Source organism: Saccostrea echinata, unplaced genomic scaffold (genome assembly GCF_033153115.1).
Source record: "Saccostrea echinata isolate AGI-Se365-2 ecotype Australia unplaced genomic scaffold, CSIRO_AGI_Sech_v1 ptg000001l, whole genome shotgun sequence".
Lineage (NCBI taxonomy): Eukaryota > Metazoa > Mollusca > Bivalvia > Ostreida > Ostreidae > Saccostrea > Saccostrea echinata.
The window spans coordinates 43,887,118-43,910,521 of NW_026889750.1; the positions used below are offsets into that span (position 1 = coordinate 43,887,118).

At 34.6% G+C, this 23,404-nt stretch overlaps 2 protein-coding genes across 2 annotated transcripts in view; one reads left to right on the top strand and one right to left on the bottom strand.

The window, feature by feature from the left end:
• LOC133192254 (general transcription factor IIF subunit 2-like) overlaps window positions 1-10,437 on the bottom strand; it is a 58,883-nt gene extending 48,446 nt beyond the window's left edge. Inside the window, exon 1 of the mRNA XM_061328249.1 lies at window positions 10,324-10,437. Coding sequence (XP_061184233.1) covers window positions 10,324-10,401 — 78 coding nt within the window. The 5' untranslated portion in view covers window positions 10,402-10,437. The remainder of the gene's footprint in view (window positions 1-10,323) is intronic.
• Window positions 10,438-12,343: 1,906 nt separating this feature from the next.
• LOC133179830 (replication factor C subunit 4-like) lies at window positions 12,344-21,374 on the top strand. Its single transcript, XM_061314537.1, has 10 exons — window positions 12,344-12,462; window positions 12,643-12,721; window positions 12,968-13,047; window positions 13,600-13,719; window positions 15,577-15,646; window positions 15,985-16,179; window positions 17,438-17,563; window positions 18,379-18,459; window positions 19,414-19,530; window positions 21,017-21,374. The coding sequence occupies exons 1-10, from the start codon at window positions 12,344-12,346 to the stop codon at window positions 21,104-21,106; spliced, it is 1,077 nt and encodes a 358-aa protein (XP_061170521.1). The 3' UTR covers window positions 21,107-21,374.
• The last annotated feature ends 2,030 nt before the right edge of the window (window positions 21,375-23,404 follow it).

Consider the following 23,404-nt stretch of genomic DNA (forward strand, 5'->3'; position numbering starts at 1 on the left):
TAGTATTAATTGTAACGGGGACCGTTACAGATGTTCCCCAACACTCCCCAACTCCCTTTTGGTGTCTTATTTCCTGTAAGCTTCATTAAATAAGGCAATTAAGTATATTGGTCATTTAACGCATTTCACGCGCGCACGTGCATGCATGTGCAGGTTGACCAGGTCATTCCGTCTATACTATAAATGCATCTTTATATTCTCAGTATCAAAACATTTCATCAAAAAATATATAAGTTCCGGCTATATCAAGTATATTGGTCATCTTAGCATTGCGCGCACGCGCACCTGTATGCATGTTCATAATGATCATGCCATTTTGTCTACACTTATAATATGTCTGTTATTCTTAGTATCAAAGCTTTTCATCAAAAAATATAAAAGTTACGGCTATATTAAGTATATTGGTCATTAAACACATTGCACGCGCGCGCATGTGCATGCATGTGCATGATGGCCACATCATCTTGTCTACACTTTTAATATATCTGTATATTCTTAATATCAAAGCTTTTCATCAAAAAATATAAAAAGTACGGCTATATTAAGTAAATTGGTCATTTAACACATTGCACGCGCGCGCACGTGCATGCATATGCATGCATGTGCATGATGATCATGTCGTCTTGTCTACACTTTAAATACATATAAATATTTTGAGTATCAAAGCATTTCATCAAAAAATTTCAAAGTTACAACTATATCAAGTAAATTGGTCATTTTACGCTTTGCGCGTGCGCGCACGTGCATGCATGTGCATGTTGACCATGTCATCTTGTTCATACTTTTAATATATCCTTATATTCTGAGTATCAAAGCATTTTATCAAAAAATTTAAAAGTTACAGCTATATCAAGTATATTGGTCATTTTACGCATTGCACGCGCACGCACGTGCATGCGCGTGCGCGCAAAATGACCTTCGTTCCGCAAATCTACATAACATGCCTAGTAACCCTAAAAAGGTTTCACCTCAATCGGATGTGTAGTTTCGGAGATCACTCACGGACAAAAAAGTACCCAGGAAGAAAAATAATAATAACTAGATGAGATCTCGTTGCGAGCAACGAGTAGGTCTTCCGTCCGATTTTTCGATAAGATGAGATATGATTTTGACTATGATCTTTGTTAAAAGATAATAATATATAGACTTCCCTAATTAGATTTCATTCTTTTGATTTATATATCATTATCAAAGAGGTATAGATGACATGCTTTTGGCCCCTCTGAGCCCCTAGTTTGAGGGGTCAGCCCCTTTTTCTTGATATCAATTGAAAGGTCTTGTGATTTTGAAAACGTTTTGTTCAAGAAGTATTCAGAGATTTCTTTTCGTTGTGGAGATATGCTGATTGGAAATATTTAGGGGCCATCCCTTAAAGTTTTTAGTGGGGCCGTGTGACAAAAACTGAAAGGGTGCATATTGTTTAGAACATTATTCTGACCATCTTTTGTTCAGTATTGCTTATCAAAATATTCCCCCTTTTCGAGATATAAAGCGTCAAAGATATAGCATTCTGGCCCCTTGTGACCCCTTATTACGTAACATATGATCAGAATCTTATCATATATTGTTGTAAATCGTTAAGATAAACATCTTTGCTTTAGTAATGTATTACAAATTATTGATCGTTAAAGAGTTATAGATGAAAGACTTTTGGCCCCTCTAAGCCCCTAATTTGAGGGGTAAGTCCCTTTTTCTTGATATCAAATGAAAGGTTTTGTGATTTTGAAGATTTTTTGTTCAACAACTATTCAGAAATTTCTTTTCGTTGTGGAGATATGCAGAATGGAAATATTTAGGGGCCACCCCTCCAAGTCCGTAATTGGGCCGTTTGACAAAAATTGAAAGGGTGCATATTGTTTAGAACATTATTCTGACCATCTTTTGTTCAGTATTGCTTATCAAAATATTCTCCCTTTTCGAGATATAAAGCGTCAAAGATTTAGCATTCTGGCCCCTTGTGACCCCTTATTACGTAACATATGATCAGAATCTTATCATATATTGTTGTAAATCAATAAGATAAGCATCTTTGCTTCAGTAATGTATTACAAATTATTGATCGTTAAAGAGTTATAGGTGAAAGATTTTTGGCCCCTCTGAGCCCCTAATTTGAGGGGTCAGACCCTTTTTCTTGATATCAAATGAAAGGTCTTGTGATTTTAAAGACTTTTTGTTCAACAACTATTCAGAGATTTCTTTTTGTTGTGGAGATATGCTGATTGGAAATATTTAGGGGCCATCCCCCCAGGTCCTTAATGGGGCCTTTTGACAAAAATTGAAAGGGTGCATATTGTTAAGAACATTATTCTGACCATCTTTTGTTCAGTATTGCTTATCAAAATATTCTCCCTTTTCGAGATATAAAGCGTCAAAGATTTAGCATTCTGGCCCCTTATGACCCCTTATTACGTAACATATGATCAGAATCTTATCATATATTGTTGTAAATCAATAAGATAAGCATCTTTGCTTCAGTAATGTATTACAAATTATTGATCGTTAAAGAGTTATAGGTGAAAGATTTTTGGCCCCTCTGAGCCCCTAATTTGAGGGGTCAGACCCTTTTTCTTGATATCAAATGAAAGGTCTTGTGATTTTAAAGACTTTTTGTTCAACAACTATTCAGAGATTTCTTTTCGTTGTGGAGATATGCTGATTGGAAATATTTAGGGGCCATCCCCCCAGGTCCTTAATGGGGCCGTTTGACAAAAATTGAAAGGGTGCATATTGTTAAGAACATTATTCTGACCATCTTTTGTTCAGTATTGCTTATCAAAATATTCTCCCTTTTCGAGATATAAAGCGTCAAAGATTTAGCATTCTGGCCCCGTGTGACCCCTTATTACGTAACATATGATCAGAATCTTATCATATATTGTTGAAAATCGTAAAGATAAGCATATTTGCTTCAGTAATGTATTACAAATTATTGATCGTTAAAGAGTTAACAATGAAAGACTTTTGGCCCCTCTGAGACCCTAATTTGAGGGATCAGCCCCTTTTTCTTGATATCAAATGAAAGGTCGTGTCATTCTGCACAACTTTTCTTCTATATGTTTTAACAAATTCTTAACATGTATGAAGATATGAAAGAAAAGGTGTAGAATTTTGTGAGATGTTTCTGAGATTTTTTTTGAGCCCTACCGAGCTTCGGCGCCTTTTGCGCTAGAGAGATTTGGACACCTGCCTGCAAATCTACAAACCTTCCCCTACGTTCACTGAAAATCTTGAATCAATATCTTAAGTCGTTTCGGAGGAGTTTCCAGGACAAGCTGACCCTCTGAAAATCAGAAAATCGTCAATATCTCACGACCGGAAGTGACGTCATCAACGAAAAAAATTTCCAATAAGGTTCAGATCAATACCTATCAGATCTGAAAGTTTCATGAAAATCGGCCGAGACGTTACCGAGAACTCGCGTGCACAAAATCGGTAAGAATAATAATAATAACTAGAAACTCATTGCGAGCAATGAGAGGTCTTCCGTCCGATTCTGAAAATAAAAACGAAAATTCAAGCTGAAAAAGAGATAAAAGAAATTCAGACACTCTGTAAATTTAACCCTTGTCGTCAGCGTGAAAATCCAACTTGCTAACGTTAACCATTCATTTTTTACATCACTTCCGGTCACGACCGGAAGCACCAGAAGTAACGGCTATACAAGATTTTCTCACGATTCATATAACTGATGACTGACCATCAGTCTTGAAAATTTTAGACTTCAGTCGTTTACTGTTGCCGAGCAATATTGTGAGATCAAATTCTAATTTTGAGGACAGGTAAACAAGAGACCGGAAGTGAATTTTATAAAAATCTTTGACTTTTCTCTAGACATTTGCAATATATACAACATACATAAAGTCATTTCAAGTACTTTATTGATGAGCAATATTTATGAGAAAGTTAAATATCAAAGTAAAGTAGTTTATCTCCTAAAACCGGAAGTTGACGTTTTTGTTTCCGGTGGAATCTAACATATTTCTAAACAGCGAAAGAGATGCAATAAAGTGATGCAAGCATTAATTTAAAAAAGAAAAGTTAATTTTTTTTTTAAATTTCTTTGATCACTTACTGTGACAAGCGGAAGTGACGACTGACGCGTTTAACCCAAATGGTTTTGCCTACTCCTCAAGGTCTATTACTTATAAAAGTTTGGTGTTTTAATCTTTTACCTAGTTTTGAGATCTCGCTCAGACAACTTCACATTTTGAGGACAGGAAAACATGCGACCGGAAGTGAATTTTTGAAAGATATTTACGATTACTCTAGACATTTGCAGTCTGAATAACATATTTAAAATTCATTTCAGATACTTTTTCTAGAAAAAAATATTGATGGAAAAGTAAAATACTCAAATTATGTAGTTTTTCCAAATTTTCCTTGTGATGAAACAAGTTCATACAATGACTAATTTTTCCTGAAAGTTTCACGAAAAACCACTGAATAGTTTTCGAGAAAACGCCTGCACAAAATTTGGTCAAAAAAATAATAATAATAATAATAATAATAAGAAACAGTAGAATCACTATAAGGTCTTCCGTGAAAACGGAAGACCTTAATAATAATAATAGGGAAAAAGAAACCGAACGAAAACAATAAGGTCTTCCGTTGGAGACGGAAGACCTTAACTAGATACTTATTGCCTAGGCAATAACAGGTCTTCCGTTTTCTTGACTTCTTTGAAAAAAAAACAATCTTGTCATAAAGATTACTCTAAATAATTAATAAAAGTTATCTCAAGGCTTCCAAAGATATGTAAATACAGATAAAAACAAACGGAATTACTTTTCTGTTTTCTTTATGTACTTCGTCATGAACGAAAGTGCTCCAAATGAATAAAATGTTCATTCTACACCTAAATTATTCACAACTGATCATCCCTAAAAGTTTCCATGAAAAACTACTCATGTTTGAGACAACTTCCGGTTTTTCGGTTGGCACTTCCGATGAAAATAAATTGCATGGTCATGGTCTTTCTTACATCTGCATTAGCCAAACATTTCTGTAAAAAGTAAAAAACTTTAAAAATTCACTTTTTTGCATCGCTTCCTGTCACGACCGGAAGTGACGGCAACGTACGATTTTTACATGATGTAGATAAACTTGTGACTGACTATCAGTTCTGAAAGTTTTAGACTTCAGTCATATACTGTTTTTGAGCAATCAGGTGAACAAAGTTTCAATTTGAGGACAGAAAAACACGCGACCGGAAGTGCATTTTCCTAAGATGGTTGACTTTACACTAGACAATTGCAGTCTCAATAACATATGTAAAAATCATTGCAAAAACTTTATCAATAAGCGATATTTTTGAGAAAGTTAAAAATCCCGATTACAAAGTTTCTCTCTTATAACCGGAAGTTGTCGTCTTTTGTTTCCAGTGAGACCAACACATACAGAAACGGTGAAAGAGATTCAATTAAATGATGCAAATTTTATTTCAAAAGAGAAAAGTTGAAATTTTTAATTTCTTTGATCACTTCCTGTAACGACCGGAAGTGACGGCTGACGCTATTAACCCAAAGGGTTAAGCTTACTCCTTAAGTTCTATTACTCTTATAAGTATAGTGTCTTATTCTCTTACCGTTTCTGAGATCTCACTTTGACAAGTTCTTATTTTGCGGACAGTAAAGCACGCGACCGGAAGTGAATTTTACCAAGATATTTGACGTTACTCTAGACATTTGCAGTCTAAATAACATATCTAAAAACCATTTCAAATACTTCAACCATAAGCGATATTTATGGGAAAGTAAAATACTAAAATTATGTACTTTTTTTCACTTATAACCGGAAGTTGACGTTTTTGTTTCCAGTGGGACCAACATATTTCGAAACTGCAAAACAGATACAATAATGTGATGCAAGATTTAATTAAAATAAAAAAGTTGAAATTTTCGATTTCTTTGATCACTTCCTGTGACGACCGGAAGTAACAACTGACAGATCTAAACCAATTCTGCAAACGTACTTGTCATGATCTATCACTCGTGAAAGTTTGTTATTTTAAGCTTTTACTGTTTCTGAGATCTCGTCCGGACATGATCTGTTTTGAAAAAACGGAAATCGGACATATCTGACGTCCGGAACTGAATTTTGCAAAATCCTTCAAAATGTTTTAAGTTTATTAAATTTGTCATAAACTCTGAAAGTTTCAAGAAAATCCACCAAGCCATCTCTGAGAAATTGCTTGGACAAAAAACGGGAAAAAAATAATAATAATAATAAACAGTAGAATCACTATAAGGTCTTCCGTCTGAAACGGAAGACCTTAATAATAATAATAAGAAACAGAGTAAAAACAATATGTTCCCAAACTTCGTTTGGGGAACATAATAAGAAAAAGATTTATGAACTTAATAACTGCAAATTGAAAACATTTAATTTTTAAAATCTGCAAAAGTAATCAATTAAAAAAAAACATCAAGAAATCTGTCACCCTGAAAAATCTTTATGAGCTATGAAAACCATGGAGCACTCCAAATATGCAATATTATCTACTAAAGGTAGGAAACAAACTCCAAAGAAGGCCTGTATATTGTGAAAAGTTCTTCTCAAATATTGTTAACCATTTTGCATGAGGAGCTACGCATTTGTCTTACCAAGTTGAATTGTTTATGTGTCCAAGTGTTAAGGATCATACTGTGTAATCTAAACTTGGCACATATATAGGAAAAGGCTATACAATAGAACTCGGTTATAGCAAAGTTCTAGGGACCCCTGAATTTACTTCGCTATATCCATAATTGGTTATATCCATATAACGAATTCCTTAAAGAATATATAGCCAATTCGTAATATAGATTTTTTTCCCTTTAAGTTTGACTACCAAATGTATTTAGTGAAGTATAAAATATAAATATTACCTTGGAGTTCTAAATTTTTTGGTTAAATTGAGTTTCAAATATTAAAACTTACAAAATTATGTCAGTTCAGTATTTTAAATTTTAAAACCTATGAAAATTCGCTATAAAAGATGTAAATTGCATTCTTTTTAACGTCTAGGTGACGCAAAATCAGTTTGCTATAACCGTAAATTCGCTATATCTGAGTTCATTATATCCATTAAATTTAACAAGGAATTGTTAAGAATTTCGCCGGGGATTGCAAAAAACTTCACTATATCCGAAAATTCGCTATATCCGTGTTCGTACTAAGCGATTTTTACTGTAGTGTTGTCATTCCTTTATACCATGTGTAACAGAATGGGGTAAAATACAGTAGAATGCAGGGATAAACATTAACTTTTAGATTTACTTGCCCTTCGGGCAAGTGATCTCAAACTTTGACTTGTCCGAATGCAAAACTCAGTTGCCCAAAATAAGGAAAGAACTTCAGAATAAATTTTTATTACTGTAAATGTTATGACAAGAAAAAATGTGACCAAATACACTACTGTCAATTTGGCAAGGTGAGGTACCTGAAAAAACTTCTATGATGCATTTGTACATAAAAGTATACCACTGTCCTTGTAAATTTAGCTCGTAACACACACTGCCATATATAGCAATAACGCTCCGTTTTATAAAATTCATATTTTTAAACTTATTCTCGGTAGGATTCTTTTGTGAATCGTGATTTTCCGAGATAACTGTGAAACAATTAATGCTGAAGGAAGATAGTTGCTACGTAACATACATCGGTCTTTACCTTAATGATCAGGATACATCGTGTTACTCTGTACTTATATTCTGTGAGTGAATAAATAATCTAATATCCAAATTTCCAGAGATGTTAGACGAACAGCATATTTACCAGGGGAAAAAACGGAATAACGAACCGGATTTTCAAATGAAAGGTATAATCCAGAAATGCTGACAAGGAATTCCGAATGCAAAAACAATGTCAGTCAGGTACCTGGCGGAAATCAAGTCTTCAATTTACTGGGTTTTTTTAAATATAAATTAATGTAAACTAAATAAATATGTACATTTCTATGAGAAAAAATCACTTGCCCGATCGAACAAGTACGTCGTAAGATTCACTTGCCCGAACTGAGAATTTACTTGTCCCGGGCAATCGGACAACCATTAATGTCGATCCCTGGAATGGACTAGATATTAAACACTGGACCCTAAACCCTGGACAGGATTCCACCAACTGAGTTGTCTGGCCATGATAAATTACTTCATCTGTGCAACATATTCCTTCTTTACATTTGGTGCCAAGACCATATTCTGGATGTAACAGATGTGAGAGACCCTCACGAATAAGCCTGCGTTGGTGTTCACGTTCGTTCATCCTAATATGCATTAGCCCTTGGCAGTGTTCACCCTAGTTCTCGTTTGCCCTGAGTCGGTTTGTTCTGATTCTTGTTCACCCTAGGTCCTTTTGCCCTTTTTTAATGTTAAATTTTTATAATCATGTTTTATTTTATTGAATTGCATTTTTTCTTTTGAACCCTGCACTGTATGAATTATGATTTTTTACATTCAAGTATACAGTATAAATGGAAAAAAAAAAGAAATTCATATATGCATAAAATGAATAATTCAAATACATGATTCTTAACCATAGATTTCCATAGTAGAAAATGTTATACTCACTAAAATATTTATTAAGAACATAAGACTTTACATTACTGATAAAATTTTGTAATGATTCTTTTTATGGATATTTTTCAGTGATATCTGCAATTTCCTTACAGAAAGGTTCTTTTTTTTAAAATTGTGAACTTTTATCTGGTTATTGTGATAACATAGTTTGGGCAGCCATATGCAATTTATAGAGGATTGCGGGTACATTTTACTGCAAAAAAATTTGTTGGATAAATGTGCAATAGTCTGAATTTTCATCCAGTTGTTTTCGTAAGAGCTCGCAGTGCAAGTGGCACAAAGTGCCACTTGGTATGGTCACTATTAAAATTATAATTAAACAACTAAATCAATGAAATAGGTGAAAATAACGAACAGTGATTGATCTCAAAAAAACCTACAAACAATATAAATCTGTGAACAGAACATAAAACACTGACTCCTGGAAATTCCAGAAGTGGGATCAGGTGCCTAGTAGGAGTAAGCATCCCCTGTTATGTTTTTAATAAATAGAAATTGGAAATATATACTGAAAGGAAATACAAATTGTGTAACTATTACTGGGGATTAAATACAAAATTCAAAAAAGAATACTTAACTCAAATTCATCTTAAAGGTTAACATAATATTTATGATATTAGGATGAACAAGGCTCAGGCTAACAAGTTTTAGAGAAAACAGACTTTACAATGGGTGGATGACTCAGGCAAACAAGTACATAGGGCTAAAAAAAACCCTGCTGGAGGTAAAGCATTTGAAAGAGGAATGTGGCAATCTGGGAGATTCGTTCGCTGGAGGTTATATACCCTGGGGTCGATTTTTTTTTTCCTTTTCGTACAAATATAATAATGATACAAAATAAAATTAATCAACATGAAGACTGTTTTAACTATTATATGCTAAACCACAGATACTTGGGACTTTGGTTTATAAATATGTATACCTATGTACAAAAAACCCCTTTTTTACATATCAATAGGTATATATACATATTAATAAACCTAGACCCATGGCCCAAGTACCTGTGTGCTAAACAGGTCCAGGAAAATCACTATATTTAGCTATATAGCTTAATTTACCTATATAGCTTTATTTACCTATATAATATAGCTTTATTTAGCTATTTTAGAAGTTTCTGTTTTATGAAAAGCAAACAAAAAGTCGCATGAAAATTATGGCTGATATTTTTTTTAAAAGGTTTGATAAAAACAACCTAGATAGTAAAAACATTGCCTCTTTTAAACACTTTTTAACCAAAAAATGCATCTCTATTGTTTGGATAACTGTCCATTACTGGAAGTGCGATGAGGCATGACTAAGTGTGATTGCCTTGCATTGTGCTGAATTATTACCAATCAATTATCTTGTTGACCAAAACTGCTTTTCTTTGTTAAAGTAGCTGCTTATTCACAGATTAACTGTTATACATAGCCCCAAAACTTTTACATCTTTGATTGCAATTGCACAAAAGGAGAAACATTTTTAAAAGTGGGTTTTTGGTGAATTGTTTTCAGTCCATTTCAAAGTTGAAAACTAATACTGCCTCATTATGCGACTTTTTGTCTGCTTTTCATAAAACAGATATTTACTCTGAAATAGCTAAATAAAGCTATATAATATAGGTAAATAAAGCTACATAGGTAGATTTAGCTATATAGCTAAATATAGTGATTTTCCTAGACCTGCTAAACAGTAAACTGCTTTAAAAACCCATAAACCTATAATTGATATAAGAATCCTTTGATTCGATACAGTTGCATTAATAGCTGTCCATTCAACCTATGCCCACCTTGACAAGCCATACACCTCGTCCTGCCGCCGACAGATCAACGTTTTTTGGCTCCTGTATCTTTTCAGGCATTGACATTATTGTGGAACTCTCCTATACTCGAAAATACTAAAAGTATGCACTTCCTGTTCATTATCTGGCGGGAAAAGAGTAAGTAAGGTCCTTAGAATTGTCTCAATGAAGGACCCTCTTTATGCTAAATCAAATGTTTTTTTTTACATTGAGAAAGTTATATTGTATCAAGATGTAATTAATGAGCTTGTCCATTTCATTTTCAACATAGTGTACGTAGCAATTAATGTGCTGACCTCAGACAGCCAGCATGAACAGAAATCAATTGTTTACCTATGTGGGGAAATAGCAAATGAAGTGTTCAGTTACTAATATCTTGATCATTAAAATGTTAAGAAAATTTGAATTGATTACTACTATCATTCCAATAACAACATGTCACTTTGTTTGATGGAGTTTAAAACCATATATCTCATAGGTCATGTAGATTGGATGTTTGATTTCTGACAATGAAATGAATACTACTTTGCATATGAAACACTTCTTAACAGAGAACCCAGCAATACACTGATAATAATGACCAGTGGCACTGAGTGATTGTTCACAACTACGGCATTTGTAATGAGCAGCAACACGTGGTCAGTTGCCTATTGCTGGTTTCTCTGTTCATGATGCCAAGTAGTATGTATTTTATTGAAATCAAACAACCAATCGATGAGAAATTTGGTGATCAACATATAAAACTTTAACACGCTCTATTTAACAGTGACATGCTGTTATTGGAATGATAGTAGAACTGCATGAACATGACAGCAATTATTAGAAAGTAAAACAGGCTGTTTGACCATGTGTTGCTGTTTTCTACGTAGTAAACAATTATTCAATGTGTTCGATAGGATTGGTCAATACTCTTGATGATATTTGAAGGTTCTGTGTTTAATTTGCAAATGTAATGTATTCTATTGAAACCAAACAACCAATCGATGAGTAATATGGTGATCAACATGTGAAAGCTTGGCACGTTTGATCAAGCAAACTGACACACTGTTGTTAGAATGATAGTGAGTAATACACTGTATATTTTAATTTATTTTAATTTTTATCTAAGGGCTGATCACTAACCGGTATGCAATTACGAAATTGGCTACTAGCCAAGGAGCTAGTGGCAGTTACAAAGTTACTAACCCGAAGTCACCAGTTACTAGCCAATGTAATAACAGCAACACCTATACATGTAAAACAAAAAGCCAAAAAAATATTGTTAATTTGAAATAATTAGCAAACAATTGTCAATTTTATATATTTCATCATTAATCAATTTGTTTGGCAGCTTCTGGAGCTTCACAAATCTGTAGTGTAACCACCTAGTACATGTTTGTCACTGAACTTTTGCTGGCACTGCATATCTTGCATATAGATGAAAACAGATTGAAGATCTTGATTTGGCGATTAAGTTAACTTGTACATATTAATATTGACACTTGTACAAGGAAGAACTTTTCCTCTTGCATTTTAGATTTATTGATGAATAAAGAAATTTAATAGATAAAAATGAAGTTGTTGTCAAAGTGCTTACCACAGCTAAGTGTTTTTTTTTATCATGATAGCAAACATATGCATGCAATCTGATTATCTTTTTTTAAGGTTAATCAATCAGGGATTGAAATATATGGTAGCCTGACGCCCGAGGCTAGTCATTTTAAGACTCTGACTAGGTAATTTAAATGTAAGGATAGTCCGTCGAGCTAGCAGAATGGAAAAAATTCTTGATCATCAGTTTACTGTTAGATTTTCTATGTAGATTAGTTTCTTTTGAATGAGAAATAGTTTAATTTGTTCCTGTAACCAAAGCGTTTGAAACTTTAACTAATGTTTTCATTTTGCATAAAAATTGTTGGGCTAGTTAGTGTGGGGTTAGGGCTAGTGAATTTTTACTGATCAGTAGCCCCTGGGCTAGTGGGTTTTCCAGGAAAATTTCAACCCCTGTCATTGCAATTTTTTTCAGACTATGCATCCATTTTTTAAACCACGTGAGGCAGGAACAACATCAAAAGACTCCAAAACACCTGAAACATCTGACAAAGTTGGAAAGGGAAAGCAGAAGCACATTCCATGGGTCGAAAAATAGTAATTAATAGACAATATAGCATTCATACTAGATATAATTAAAAAGATGATGATCATCATTATATTAACACAATTTTATTGGGAGGAATGAAAAAAATATTTTCGTTTTTTGCCCAATTGAAATTTATAATTAAGATTTTAATATTAATGACAATTAATGTTTGTATATTCCATTTTTAGTCGTCCACGTTCGGTTGATGACGTAGCTTATCAGGATGAGGTTGTTGCTGTCCTTAAGAAATCTTTAGAAGGATCAGATGTAAGATCTCCAACAACTCTATAAAATCATGCTGCTTTCTCTCTCTTTTGAGTTAATATTATTATGTAAAAACTATTGCAGTTCTGACTTTTCCTTTAAACATACTTTTATGAGCCTAGATGAGAAAATGTTGAATTATTAACACACTTCTTTTTACAAAATTAATTTGAATGTAGGGTGAAGGTGTACATTTCCAGGTGCTATATTTGTCAGATATTTTATCTGTTCTCTCCATGGTTTGTATAGCTTCCTAATCTGTTGTTCTACGGACCACCAGGAACGGGGAAAACATCCACCATCCTGGCTGCTGCTCGATCTCTTTTTGGGTAAGGATTTCTGTAGACAACAATAGGTTAATCCTAGAGATCTTGTTGCTCGATCTCTTTTTTGGTAAGGATTTCTGTAGGCAACAGTAGGATAATCCTACAAATCTTATTGCTCGATCTCTTTTTTGGGTAAGGATTTCTGTAGGCAACAGTAAGTTACTCCTAAAGATCTTATTAAAATAGTTTATGGTTTTAACAATGTTCTTCAGATGACATGTTTTGCTTTTGCATTAATGTACAATACTAAATGATTTAAATACTTGTAAACCCACATGAATGAATGATATGTAAACTCATTTTATTACTTCAGCTACAAGCTAAACATACTATATTTTTATGGGAAGAAGAGAGAGATAAGGGACTAAAGAAGATACCTAAGTTAACCTGTATTCATTGTATGAATTAACATGAAAAATTATTTTTGTCAGTGAAGAAAAACATGTTTTAAATAGATATTATATCAAATTGCAAAGCAGTGTCCAGTTAATAGAAATGATTTTTTGTGTTAATGTGCTCAAAGCAATATTTTTACTACTATCATTACCATTACAGGACAGAAATGATGAAATTACGAGTTTTGGAACTGAATGCATCAGATGAACGAGGAATTAATGTCATCCGAGAGAAAGTGAAGAAATTTGCTCAGACCACTGCCAGTGGAACAAAACCAGAGTAAGATCACTTCAGATCTGAGAGTCACTCAGGTGACCTATTGCTATCTGTTTTCTATCATCGTACATTAACATTTGAACATTTTCAGCTTCTCCTCAGGAACTACACAACCAATTTTGGCATATGACATTGCGTGAAAGGGAACAAAAATTGTGAATTTCATGGTCCTTGCCCCCCCCCCCCCCCCAGGGCCTGAGGGGTTGGGCTAAAAGCATCAAAATCAATGGAATCTTTTAAAGCCTTCTTCTTTACTCCCGGACATCAAGCAGTCAAACTGTTGGCATGATTGTAATAAGCATTGAGCCCTTTACCAAAATTGTGAAAATCCTGGCTTGGGGCCATGGGTTCTGGTGCTAGGGTGGCACTCTATTAATTATTATAGTGAAAGTGCATTAATTCTTTGAAAATCTTCTCCTCTGCTCCTGGGTATTAAGCAAATGAACTTAATGCATGGTTATGATGAGCAAGGGTGCTTCTTCTGAATTTCATGACCCCATGGTCAGGAGTTCTAGTGTTAGGGTGGGGCTCTATTGATTATATAGCAAAAATGCATAAGCTTTGGAAAGCTCTTCCTCTGCTCCTAGGTATTAAGCAAACAAACTAAATGCATAATTATGATGAGCAAGGATGCCTCTTCCAAAATTGTGAATTTTATGGCCCATGGGTAAGAGGTACTGATGTTAGGGTGGGGCTTTATGATTATATTGTGAAAATGCATTAATTCTTTGAAAATGTACTATTCTGAATTGAGTGGGTATTAAACCAATGAACTAAATGCATAATTATGATGAGCAAGGATGTCTCTCCCAAAATTAAGATATGTGTCTCTCCAGGGTCAGGGGTTCCTATGAGGTGGGGGCTCTACTGAATATATAGTGAAAGATAATCCTCTGCTCTGCTTCTGGGTATAAAGTAAATGAACTAAGTGTATAGTAATGATGAGTAAGGGTGCTCTTTCAAAATTGTGAGTTTCATGGCCTCTGGTTTAAAACATGAACCCAATTCAAGTGTGGGAGTGGTGTTACATGATACTCATGTGACCTATAAGGCCCATGGGCCTCTTGATCTCAAAACTTCCTACCTTTAAGTAAAGAGAGGTACATGAATTATATATATATGTATTATTTATATGCTATTGAAATGCTTTATATGCACTGCCATATAGCCATATATGTAACCAGAGAGTAAAGTGACATGCCAATCTTTCTGTCTATCCCCCCCCCCCCCCCTTTTGTTTAGCTTAGTTTTAAAAGGAATTGTCAAGATGTCTTTATCAAACTTGAGATACAGAAAGATATTGGTGAGAATACTTCAACTCTTATAATTTTCTGATTTTGACCTATCCCTTGAGCTTAACCTTTCATTTCTTTGATGTTAACTTCCTTTGAAATGTTTTCAACAACTTGATACAAATTCTTATTGGTGAGGGCAACTAACTCGCATAGGATTTTCTATGTTCTCATTGTCATTTTTTCTCAGGATTTTGAATTCAGTAAAAGTTCATTCATGTAATTCTATGAACATATAATTGAAAGTCTTTTAATCACAGATAAATTTTCTGACATTGAAGTCCCATTCATGATTTTGGTTTGCTTTTAGCCGAAACATCTTTCACCTGTTTGACATTGTAAGAATGTATAAATAGTACGTATTATCATACAAAAGGCAACAAAAATTGCACTTATATATCAGTTTTATATGTATGAAAGATATACATTTTTTTTTCTTTAGACGTATTTAACTATTAGCTCATAAGTGGAAGAAAAGGATATACTTTGTATTACATTTTACAATATCAGTGTACTAGTGAGCTGGGTAGTCCTGTTTTGTAGACACATTTCTGGTTTTCTTTGACAGTGGGAAGCCTTGTCCTCCATTTAAGATTATTATCCTGGATGAGGCCGACTCTATGACAGCACCAGCTCAGGTTAGTGTTATACAAAAAGACATGTAAAGGGACATAAAGCTGTCAGAACTAAAAATTACATAAAGATACACAAAGTCACAATTATAATCAGTATTTGTAAGAGCTTGAGGTACATAAATGAATACAAGGCAACAGAAATTTGTATTAGTTAGAATTCTAGCCCTCATAATTAGACTGGAGTGTTCAAAATCTGAGATTTTTTGATCAGACATTAGTATTTCCAGTTGGCTAAGTCTCTTAAGAGAGTGTGTTTAATTAAATGTGCTCTGTAAAAGAAATCAAGTACATTTTTCAGTGACTAGAGGAGGACATTTGATTGATTTGATCTTTCTTTGCAGGCAGCACTGCGAAGAACAATGGAGAAAGAAAGTAAATCTACACGATTCTGTCTGATTTGTAATTACGTTAGTCGGATCATTGAACCTATAGCCTCCCGCTGTGCCAAGTTCCGATTTAAACCCCTCGCGGATCGTGTGCTCAGTGAGAGATTGGCAGAGATTTGTGACAAAGAAAACATTGCTTGTGACAAAGAGGTGCCTAGCTTGAAAAGTAGTCTTATTTTTATTCACATCTTGTTATTATAATGATATATAAGTTATTCTTTCAAGATAAGCATATCAAAATTAATCACATGAAAATTAAATGAAATCAAAATCATACATGTGATAAGTCAAAGTCCACAAAACTGTACAGGAGCCATAAAAAAAAAAAGGAATTTGGGGGGAAAAAAACTGTACGCTCCCTATCAAAAAACAGTACAAAAAAACGGTATAAAATATCACTTAAATTCTTCTGATAAGGCACCTTATTTCTAAACCAACAAATATATATTGTTGCAAAAGTCTTATTTTAAAAGTTGTAATGGAGATTTGAATGCTTTAAAATTTTATATATTGTGTTTCATAATCACAATGTTCTTATGAATCTATTATAAATTAAGCTTCTTTAGATGATAGTTTGTTTGCCAGCTTTATGTAGTATTAAGAGAGTAATATTACTGATATATACATCAGCAATGCTAAATAACAGCAGCAAATACAATTACATAAATTTCAGCACAAAAAAACTTGAAACTGTATCCTTTATTTCAGCGTAATCATGGTAATAAACATCGTATATTTTATACCTATGAAGATCTGGGTCAGATTCATGTATATTAGGTCATGTATATCAACTTTAGAAGTTGGCTCAATTTTTTTTCAATCAAGTTACCAAACATTAACAGTTATAATTAAGTACCCCTTTGAAAATAAAGCTACCTTAAGGAGTATCTTGATACGGATTTATAGCAAGATAATTATCCCAATTGGCAATTGACACCTTCACACGCGATGGTTTGTACACTACACAATTATCGGAAGGTCAAGTGTCAAACACAGGTGACGTTTTCCAGTGTCTCGCGAGCAAGAATGAGAGGAAAATGGTGGCATTTAGCGAGAAATTCAAAATACTGTACAAATTTTCATATTCTGTGAATTTTGATGTCCCGCCTGTACACGAATGGGCTCGAAAAACTGTACATTTTGCGTACCGCCGGTACATATCACATGTATGCAAAATACTTTAAAGTTAAGTATGGACTATAAAATCAATGAAATTATATACAGTCAAACTTTGTTATGAAAAATTCAATGTATAGGATTTCAATATCGAATAAATACATAAAAAAAGGTTGCTCCACCTCACTTCAACATATCCATGGTATTCAAGATTTCAAAATTTGAGATACCAAAGTTCAACTGTAACTGCTGATTTGTGACTGTCTTTCACTCTTACACAAACTTCATATAGGCTATTCAAGCCCTGATGGATACTTCAGAGGGAGACATGAGGAAAGCCATTACCTACCTACAGAGTGCTGCTAGACTGAAAGGAGATGAAGAAGTGACTCAAGGGGATGTGTACGAAATAGCAGGGGTAAGTCAGGTCAGAGCATGGGACTACAATCAAATAGAAGGGGTAAGTCAGGTCAGAGCCAAGGGGAGGGGACTACTACCAAATAGCACGGGTAAGTCAGGTCAGAGCACGGGGGAGGGAACTATGACTAAATAGCAGGGGTAAGTCAGGTCAGAGCACGGGGGAGGAGACTACAACCAAATAGCAGGGGTAAGTCAAATCAGAGCCCAGGGGAGGGAACTACAACCAAATAGCAGGGGTAAGTCAAATCAGAGCCCAGGGGAGGGAACTCCAACCAAATAGCAGGGGTAAGTCAAATCAGAGCCCAGGGGAGGGGACTCCAACCAAATAGCAGGGGTAAATCAGATCAGAGCCTGGAGGAGTGACTTCTACATATAGCAGGGGAAAGACAGGTCAGAGCCTTGGTTTGTTCAAATCTTAGGGTTGGGCTACAAATGGGGATGAAAGTTTTTACATGAGTATATTAGGAAATAAAACATTAAAAATCTTCTCAATAACAGACCATGGTTTTCCATGTAAGTAAGCAAGCATCCTCAGTTAGTGCAGATTCAAATTTGTTCAAGTCATAGCCCCAAGGGGTAGAGTGGGGCAACAATGAGAGATCAAAGTTTTACATGGAAATAGGAAAAACATCTTTTTAAAATTCTTCCTATGAAGATCATCAAAATTTTTTTGAAGAACAGTAGAACCCAGGTGATTCAGGTGAGTGTTGTGGCCCCTGGGCCTCTTGTATGTTTTTTGTTGCATAATGATGCATGTAAAGAAAGATTTCAGAAAAGAACTATATTATTGATGATGAATTTCCTTGATTACAGGTGATTAAAGATGATAAAATTGATCAGTTAATCAAAGTTTGTCACTCCAACTCTTATGAGAAACTAGAAAAGATGGTTCAGGTAAGAAAAGACCTTTTTTCTTCAATTCAACATGAACATAAACAAGACGAGCTTATGCTAACACCCCCACCCCACCCAACCCAGATGTTCAGCTTTAGTGTCTTTGATTTTCTGAGCAATTCCATTCCCAAGTAACTATAAGCCCTATGGTGGCCAAACTTGCTTGGTTGATGCATCTTGGGATGACTACCAGAGATGGGGATACCAGAGATGGAGATAGGGATGCACACTACTAAAACATTTCTTTGTTGAAAGAATTTGTATTTTTTGTAATTTTATGCCTGTGAACATACTTTTTTCCACAGGGTCATAATTCAACGGTGTCACAATTTCTGTTTAATCCGTAGGTAGTAAATTATGTAGATTTCTTGGATTCTTTGTCTTAAACTCTGTGGCAAATTTCTGCTGAAAATGTGGGACCGTGTACATAGCGTTTATTAATCCCACACAGAAAAAAGTATGGCTACAGTATTTGATTAATCTTTAAAAATAAGGAGGTAATAACTTAGAATGACTGCAAACAAAAGTTCGAGGCAGTATACAATAAATAAAAGCTATATCTAATTTTATCCCTTACAAGGGAGAGGCATCAGAAACTTGACTGTCTTTCTTTATGTATTTTTATAGCTTTGTTATAAAAGTTGTGTATAATCAGGGTATGTCTTTAGAACTGAACCAAGTAAATATGTGCAAGGTCACAAGAATTGGCTGATATGCTCAAAGTATTTGTTATTGATATAAGAAATGGATCATTACAAATGCAGAAAAAGTGGATATTGATTGAAAAGATGATTCTGGGTTGAAAGATCAAATATCATTTTACAGACGGTTTCAAATCTAGAATTCTGATCTGTACTGTATATCATATAAGCTGTTTTGAGTTTGAAACTTCAGAGAAATTATTCATTATAGGACAGTTAAGTTCTGTTCTTATCACAAGGTATATACTTACAGGAGATGATATATGAAGGACATTCAGCTGCCCAAATAATTACTCAACTTCACGACAAAATTGTACAACGAGAGGACCTGAATGATCAACAGAAATCAGTGACATGCGAGAAACTCGCAGTAAGTTTAAAAAGTATTTTAAAATATAAATGGCAGACACAGAATTATTTGTTTGTTTGTGTATTGTTTAACGCCCCTCTCGAGAATTTTTCACTCATATGGAGACGCCATCACTTGCCGGTGGAGAGCTGCAAATTTTGTCCTATACTTGGCACGTACGGCCATTGAGCAGTGAGGGGTCTTTTTCGTGCCAGCACCTACTGCGACACTGGACCTAGGTTTATACGGTCTCATCCGAAGGACCGGTCTCCACGTCCCACAGTAGGATTCGAACCCGCGACGTAAGGATCAACTCCTTACTTCGCGACTCTAGAGCAGACGCTCTAACCACTGTGCCACTCAGGCGACGACACAGAATTGAAAAGAGAACAGCAGCTACATGAAACCACTTTTAAGTTAAAGCTGTATCTATTGCAATGAGATTATTAAAAATTTTTGTGGCACAACAAACTTAGGTAGCCTTATGTGCTGGCACCACATTGCCAGGCAATGTTGATATCAACACATGATACTTGCAATTGTGTTTTCATATAAGAGGAAAAAAAGCAAAAATGAATATGAATTTTTATATTGTGATATATTGCAATACAAAATATAATATTGCAATATATCGCAATACAATTTTTCAGTAGTGATACACAGCACTAATAAATGGTTACATTTTGCATTTTGATGGAATAGACAAATGAAATTAATTCAATCTGTATATCTTCAACACTGATAGTTTTGAGTAAGAGAGTCTCAAAGAAATCAGGTTCTTGACAGTTATCCATTGACTTCAATTTGTTGATAGTATCTGTTGATTTCAGCTTAATAAAATTTCAGATTGTTAACAAATGTATATTTCCAGAATGTTGATATTCTGGATTGTTGACAAGTGTCATATTTGATGGTTGTTGGCAAGTGTTATTTCCAGGTTGTAGACAAGTTTCCTGTATTTCCAGGTTGTTGACAGGAGTCTTGTATTTCCAGGTTGTTGAAAGGTGTCTTGTATTTCCAGGTTGTAGACAAGTGTGTTATTTCCAGATTGTAGACAGGTATTTTGTATTTCCAGGTTGTAGACAATGAATGTTATTTCAAGGTTGTTGATAAGCATCTGTTATTTCAAGGTTGTTGGCAAGTGTTATTTCTGTGTTGTAGACAGGTTTCTTGTATTTCCAGATTGTTGACAAATGTTTTGTATTTCCATATTATAGACACATTATTTCCAGGTTGTTAGCAGGTGTCTATTATTTCCAGGTTGCTGACAAGTGTTATTTACATGTTTTTGACAGGTGTCTTGTATTTCCAGGTTGTTGACAGGTGCTTGTTATTTCCAGGTTGTTGGCAAGTGTTATTTCCTTATTGTAGACAGATTTCTTGTAAATTACAGGTCATTGACAGGTGTCTTGTATTTTCAGGTTGTTTTGACAGGTGTTTTGTATTTCCAAGTTCTTGACAGGTTTTTTGTACTTCTTGCTTGTTGACAGGTTTCTTGTATTTACAGATTGTAGACAAGTGTCTGATGGATGGAGCTGATGAGTATCTTCAATTGATGGCCCTATTTACCACTATGATGAGGGAGATTTGTCGCTGACCATGAAGGAACACTGTAAATAGTTACAAAACTTTCATCTCGTGATATGTGGACGGGGAAACGAAAAGTGAATAGGAATCTCAGTTTATATATTGATTCATATCTAACTAGAAATCCTTGTCCCAAGACCTATTGTGACATACTGCTAGTTGTACAAGCTTGATCAGTGAGAGACTTGGAACTGATCATTTTTAAAGTGGAAACTGAACTGATTGTGTACTTTGAAAGTAAAATTATTAGGATTATTAAAATATATTTAAAATTTAAATTGTTTTTATAGCAGCACCTGACACCAGGGTAGGGTTAGATTTGACATATATTTCATTTAATTATAGCTTTGAAAATGTACTTTAGTCAAATCATCTTGCAGGCTAACTGGTTGTATGGTTATAATGAAATGTCCAGAAGTGGAGAAGACTTCTGAAGATGGCATGAATTATGTTGGTTTTGACCACATCCTTTGGTCCCCTTTTTATTTGGTTATAATGAGGTGTCTAGGAGTATTAAAGAATTTGAAAATGGCAAAGATTTTGATGGGTTTGGTCATAGCCCTCAGATCTCATAAAGGGTGTATTGGGAATATCAAAAGATATGACCTATAGGAGAGAACAATTTCCCGGAAAAAGTCGCATTTAAAAATCAATGATCATTAGTTTTTTTACTACCATATATATGTCTAAATTTATTATTTACAAGTCAACTTTAAAGTTAACCTCCAGAGCTGGCCAAAACAGAATTTTGTCCGTTAAAACACTGATTTTTGTATGAATTTTGGCCTAGGAGTCCTTCAGGGCAGGCTTGCCCCTAAATAACATTATGATATTTTGATGTAAGGAATAATTTAAGATAGGAATTTTTTAGGGGCACCCCTGCCCTAGGGTCAAAATCCACAAAAAACCTACTAAAAATAAGGGATCCTGTTTTTGAAAATCTGATTCACATTTATACCTGTTATATTAAGCCAGAATAGCTCCATTGGTAAAACAGCTAAGTAAATAACACAGTAGATATTTTTATGCCCCCGGATCGAAAGATCCCGGGGGTATATTGTTGTTGTCCTGTCTGTCTGTCTGTTGTCAACTTTAACCTTGCCCATAACTTTTGATTGGTTGGAGCTATGACTTTCATATTTCACATGTGTATTCCTTGTGACAAGACCTTTCTTTGGGTACCATCATACTTGACCTTTTGACCTTGACCTTGGAGTTTGACCCACTTTTGCAAAATTTTATGAGACTTTAATCTTGGCCATAACTTCTGAACAGTTGGTGCTTGGGGTTTCAAACTTCACATGTGTATTCTTTTTGACAAGGCCTTCCTTTGGATACCAGCAACTTTGACCTTTTGACCTTGACCTTGGAGTTTGACCTACTTTTGAAAAACTTTAACTTTGGCCATAACTTCTGAATGGTTGGAGCTAGGGCTTTCATACTTCACATATGTAATCCTTGTGACAAGACCGTTCTTGGACACCAACCACTATGACCTTTTGACCTTGACCTTGGAGTTTGACCTACTTTTGAAAAACTTTAATCTTGGCCATAACTTCTGAATGGTTGGAGCTAGGGCTTTCATACTTCACATATGTAATTCTTGTGACAAGACATTCCTTTGGACACCTACCACTATGACCCTTTGACCTTGACCTTGGAGTTTGACCTACTTTTGAAAAACTTTAACCTTGGTCATAACTTTTGAATGGTTGGAGCTAGGGATTTCATACTTCACATATGTAATCCTTGTGACAAGACCTTTTTTTGGATACCAACCACTTTGACCTTTTGACCTTGACCTAGGAGTTTGACCTACTTTTGAAAAACATTAACCTTGGCCATAACTTTTGGATGGTTGATGCTAGGGCTATCATACTTCACATATGTAATCCTTGTGACAAGACCCTCCTTTGAATACCAACCACTTTGACCTTGACGTTTTACTTACATTTAAAAAACATTAACCTTCGCCCTAACTTTTGAACAGTTGCAGCTAGGTCTTTCAAATTTCACAGGTATATTCCTCGAGACAAGACCTTTCTTTGGGTACCAACATTTTTTTTATATTTTGGCCTTGATTTTGACTTGCATTTGAGAAACTTTAACCTTCGCCATAAGCTGCCATATGGGGGCATCAGTGTTTCACAAACACATCTTGTTTTAGAGCCATGGTTTGAATCCACCTAATGCCACACTTTTTTGCTTTAAATTCTTGCCTTTTCAAAGTTTTTATAGGGTCTTGAGTATTTTCCTTCAATTATCTATCTTTTACGCATGTTCATTCTTGATATTAAAGACGCTAAAG

What these genes read in the sequence shown, in the direction of transcription:
- LOC133179830 (XM_061314537.1), top strand. Translation starts at nt 12,344, where the DNA reads ATGCATCCATTTTTTAAACCACGTGAGGCAGGAACAACATCAAAAGAC. An exon ending in GCCAGTGGAACAAAACCAGA is followed by an intron (nt 13,720 to 15,576) that starts GTAAGATCACTT and finishes TTTCTTTGACAG; the next exon opens with TGGGAAGCCTTGTCCTCCAT. An exon ending in ACATTGCTTGTGACAAAGAG is followed by an intron (nt 16,180 to 17,437) that starts GTGCCTAGCTTG and finishes AACTTCATATAG; the next exon opens with GCTATTCAAGCCCTGATGGA.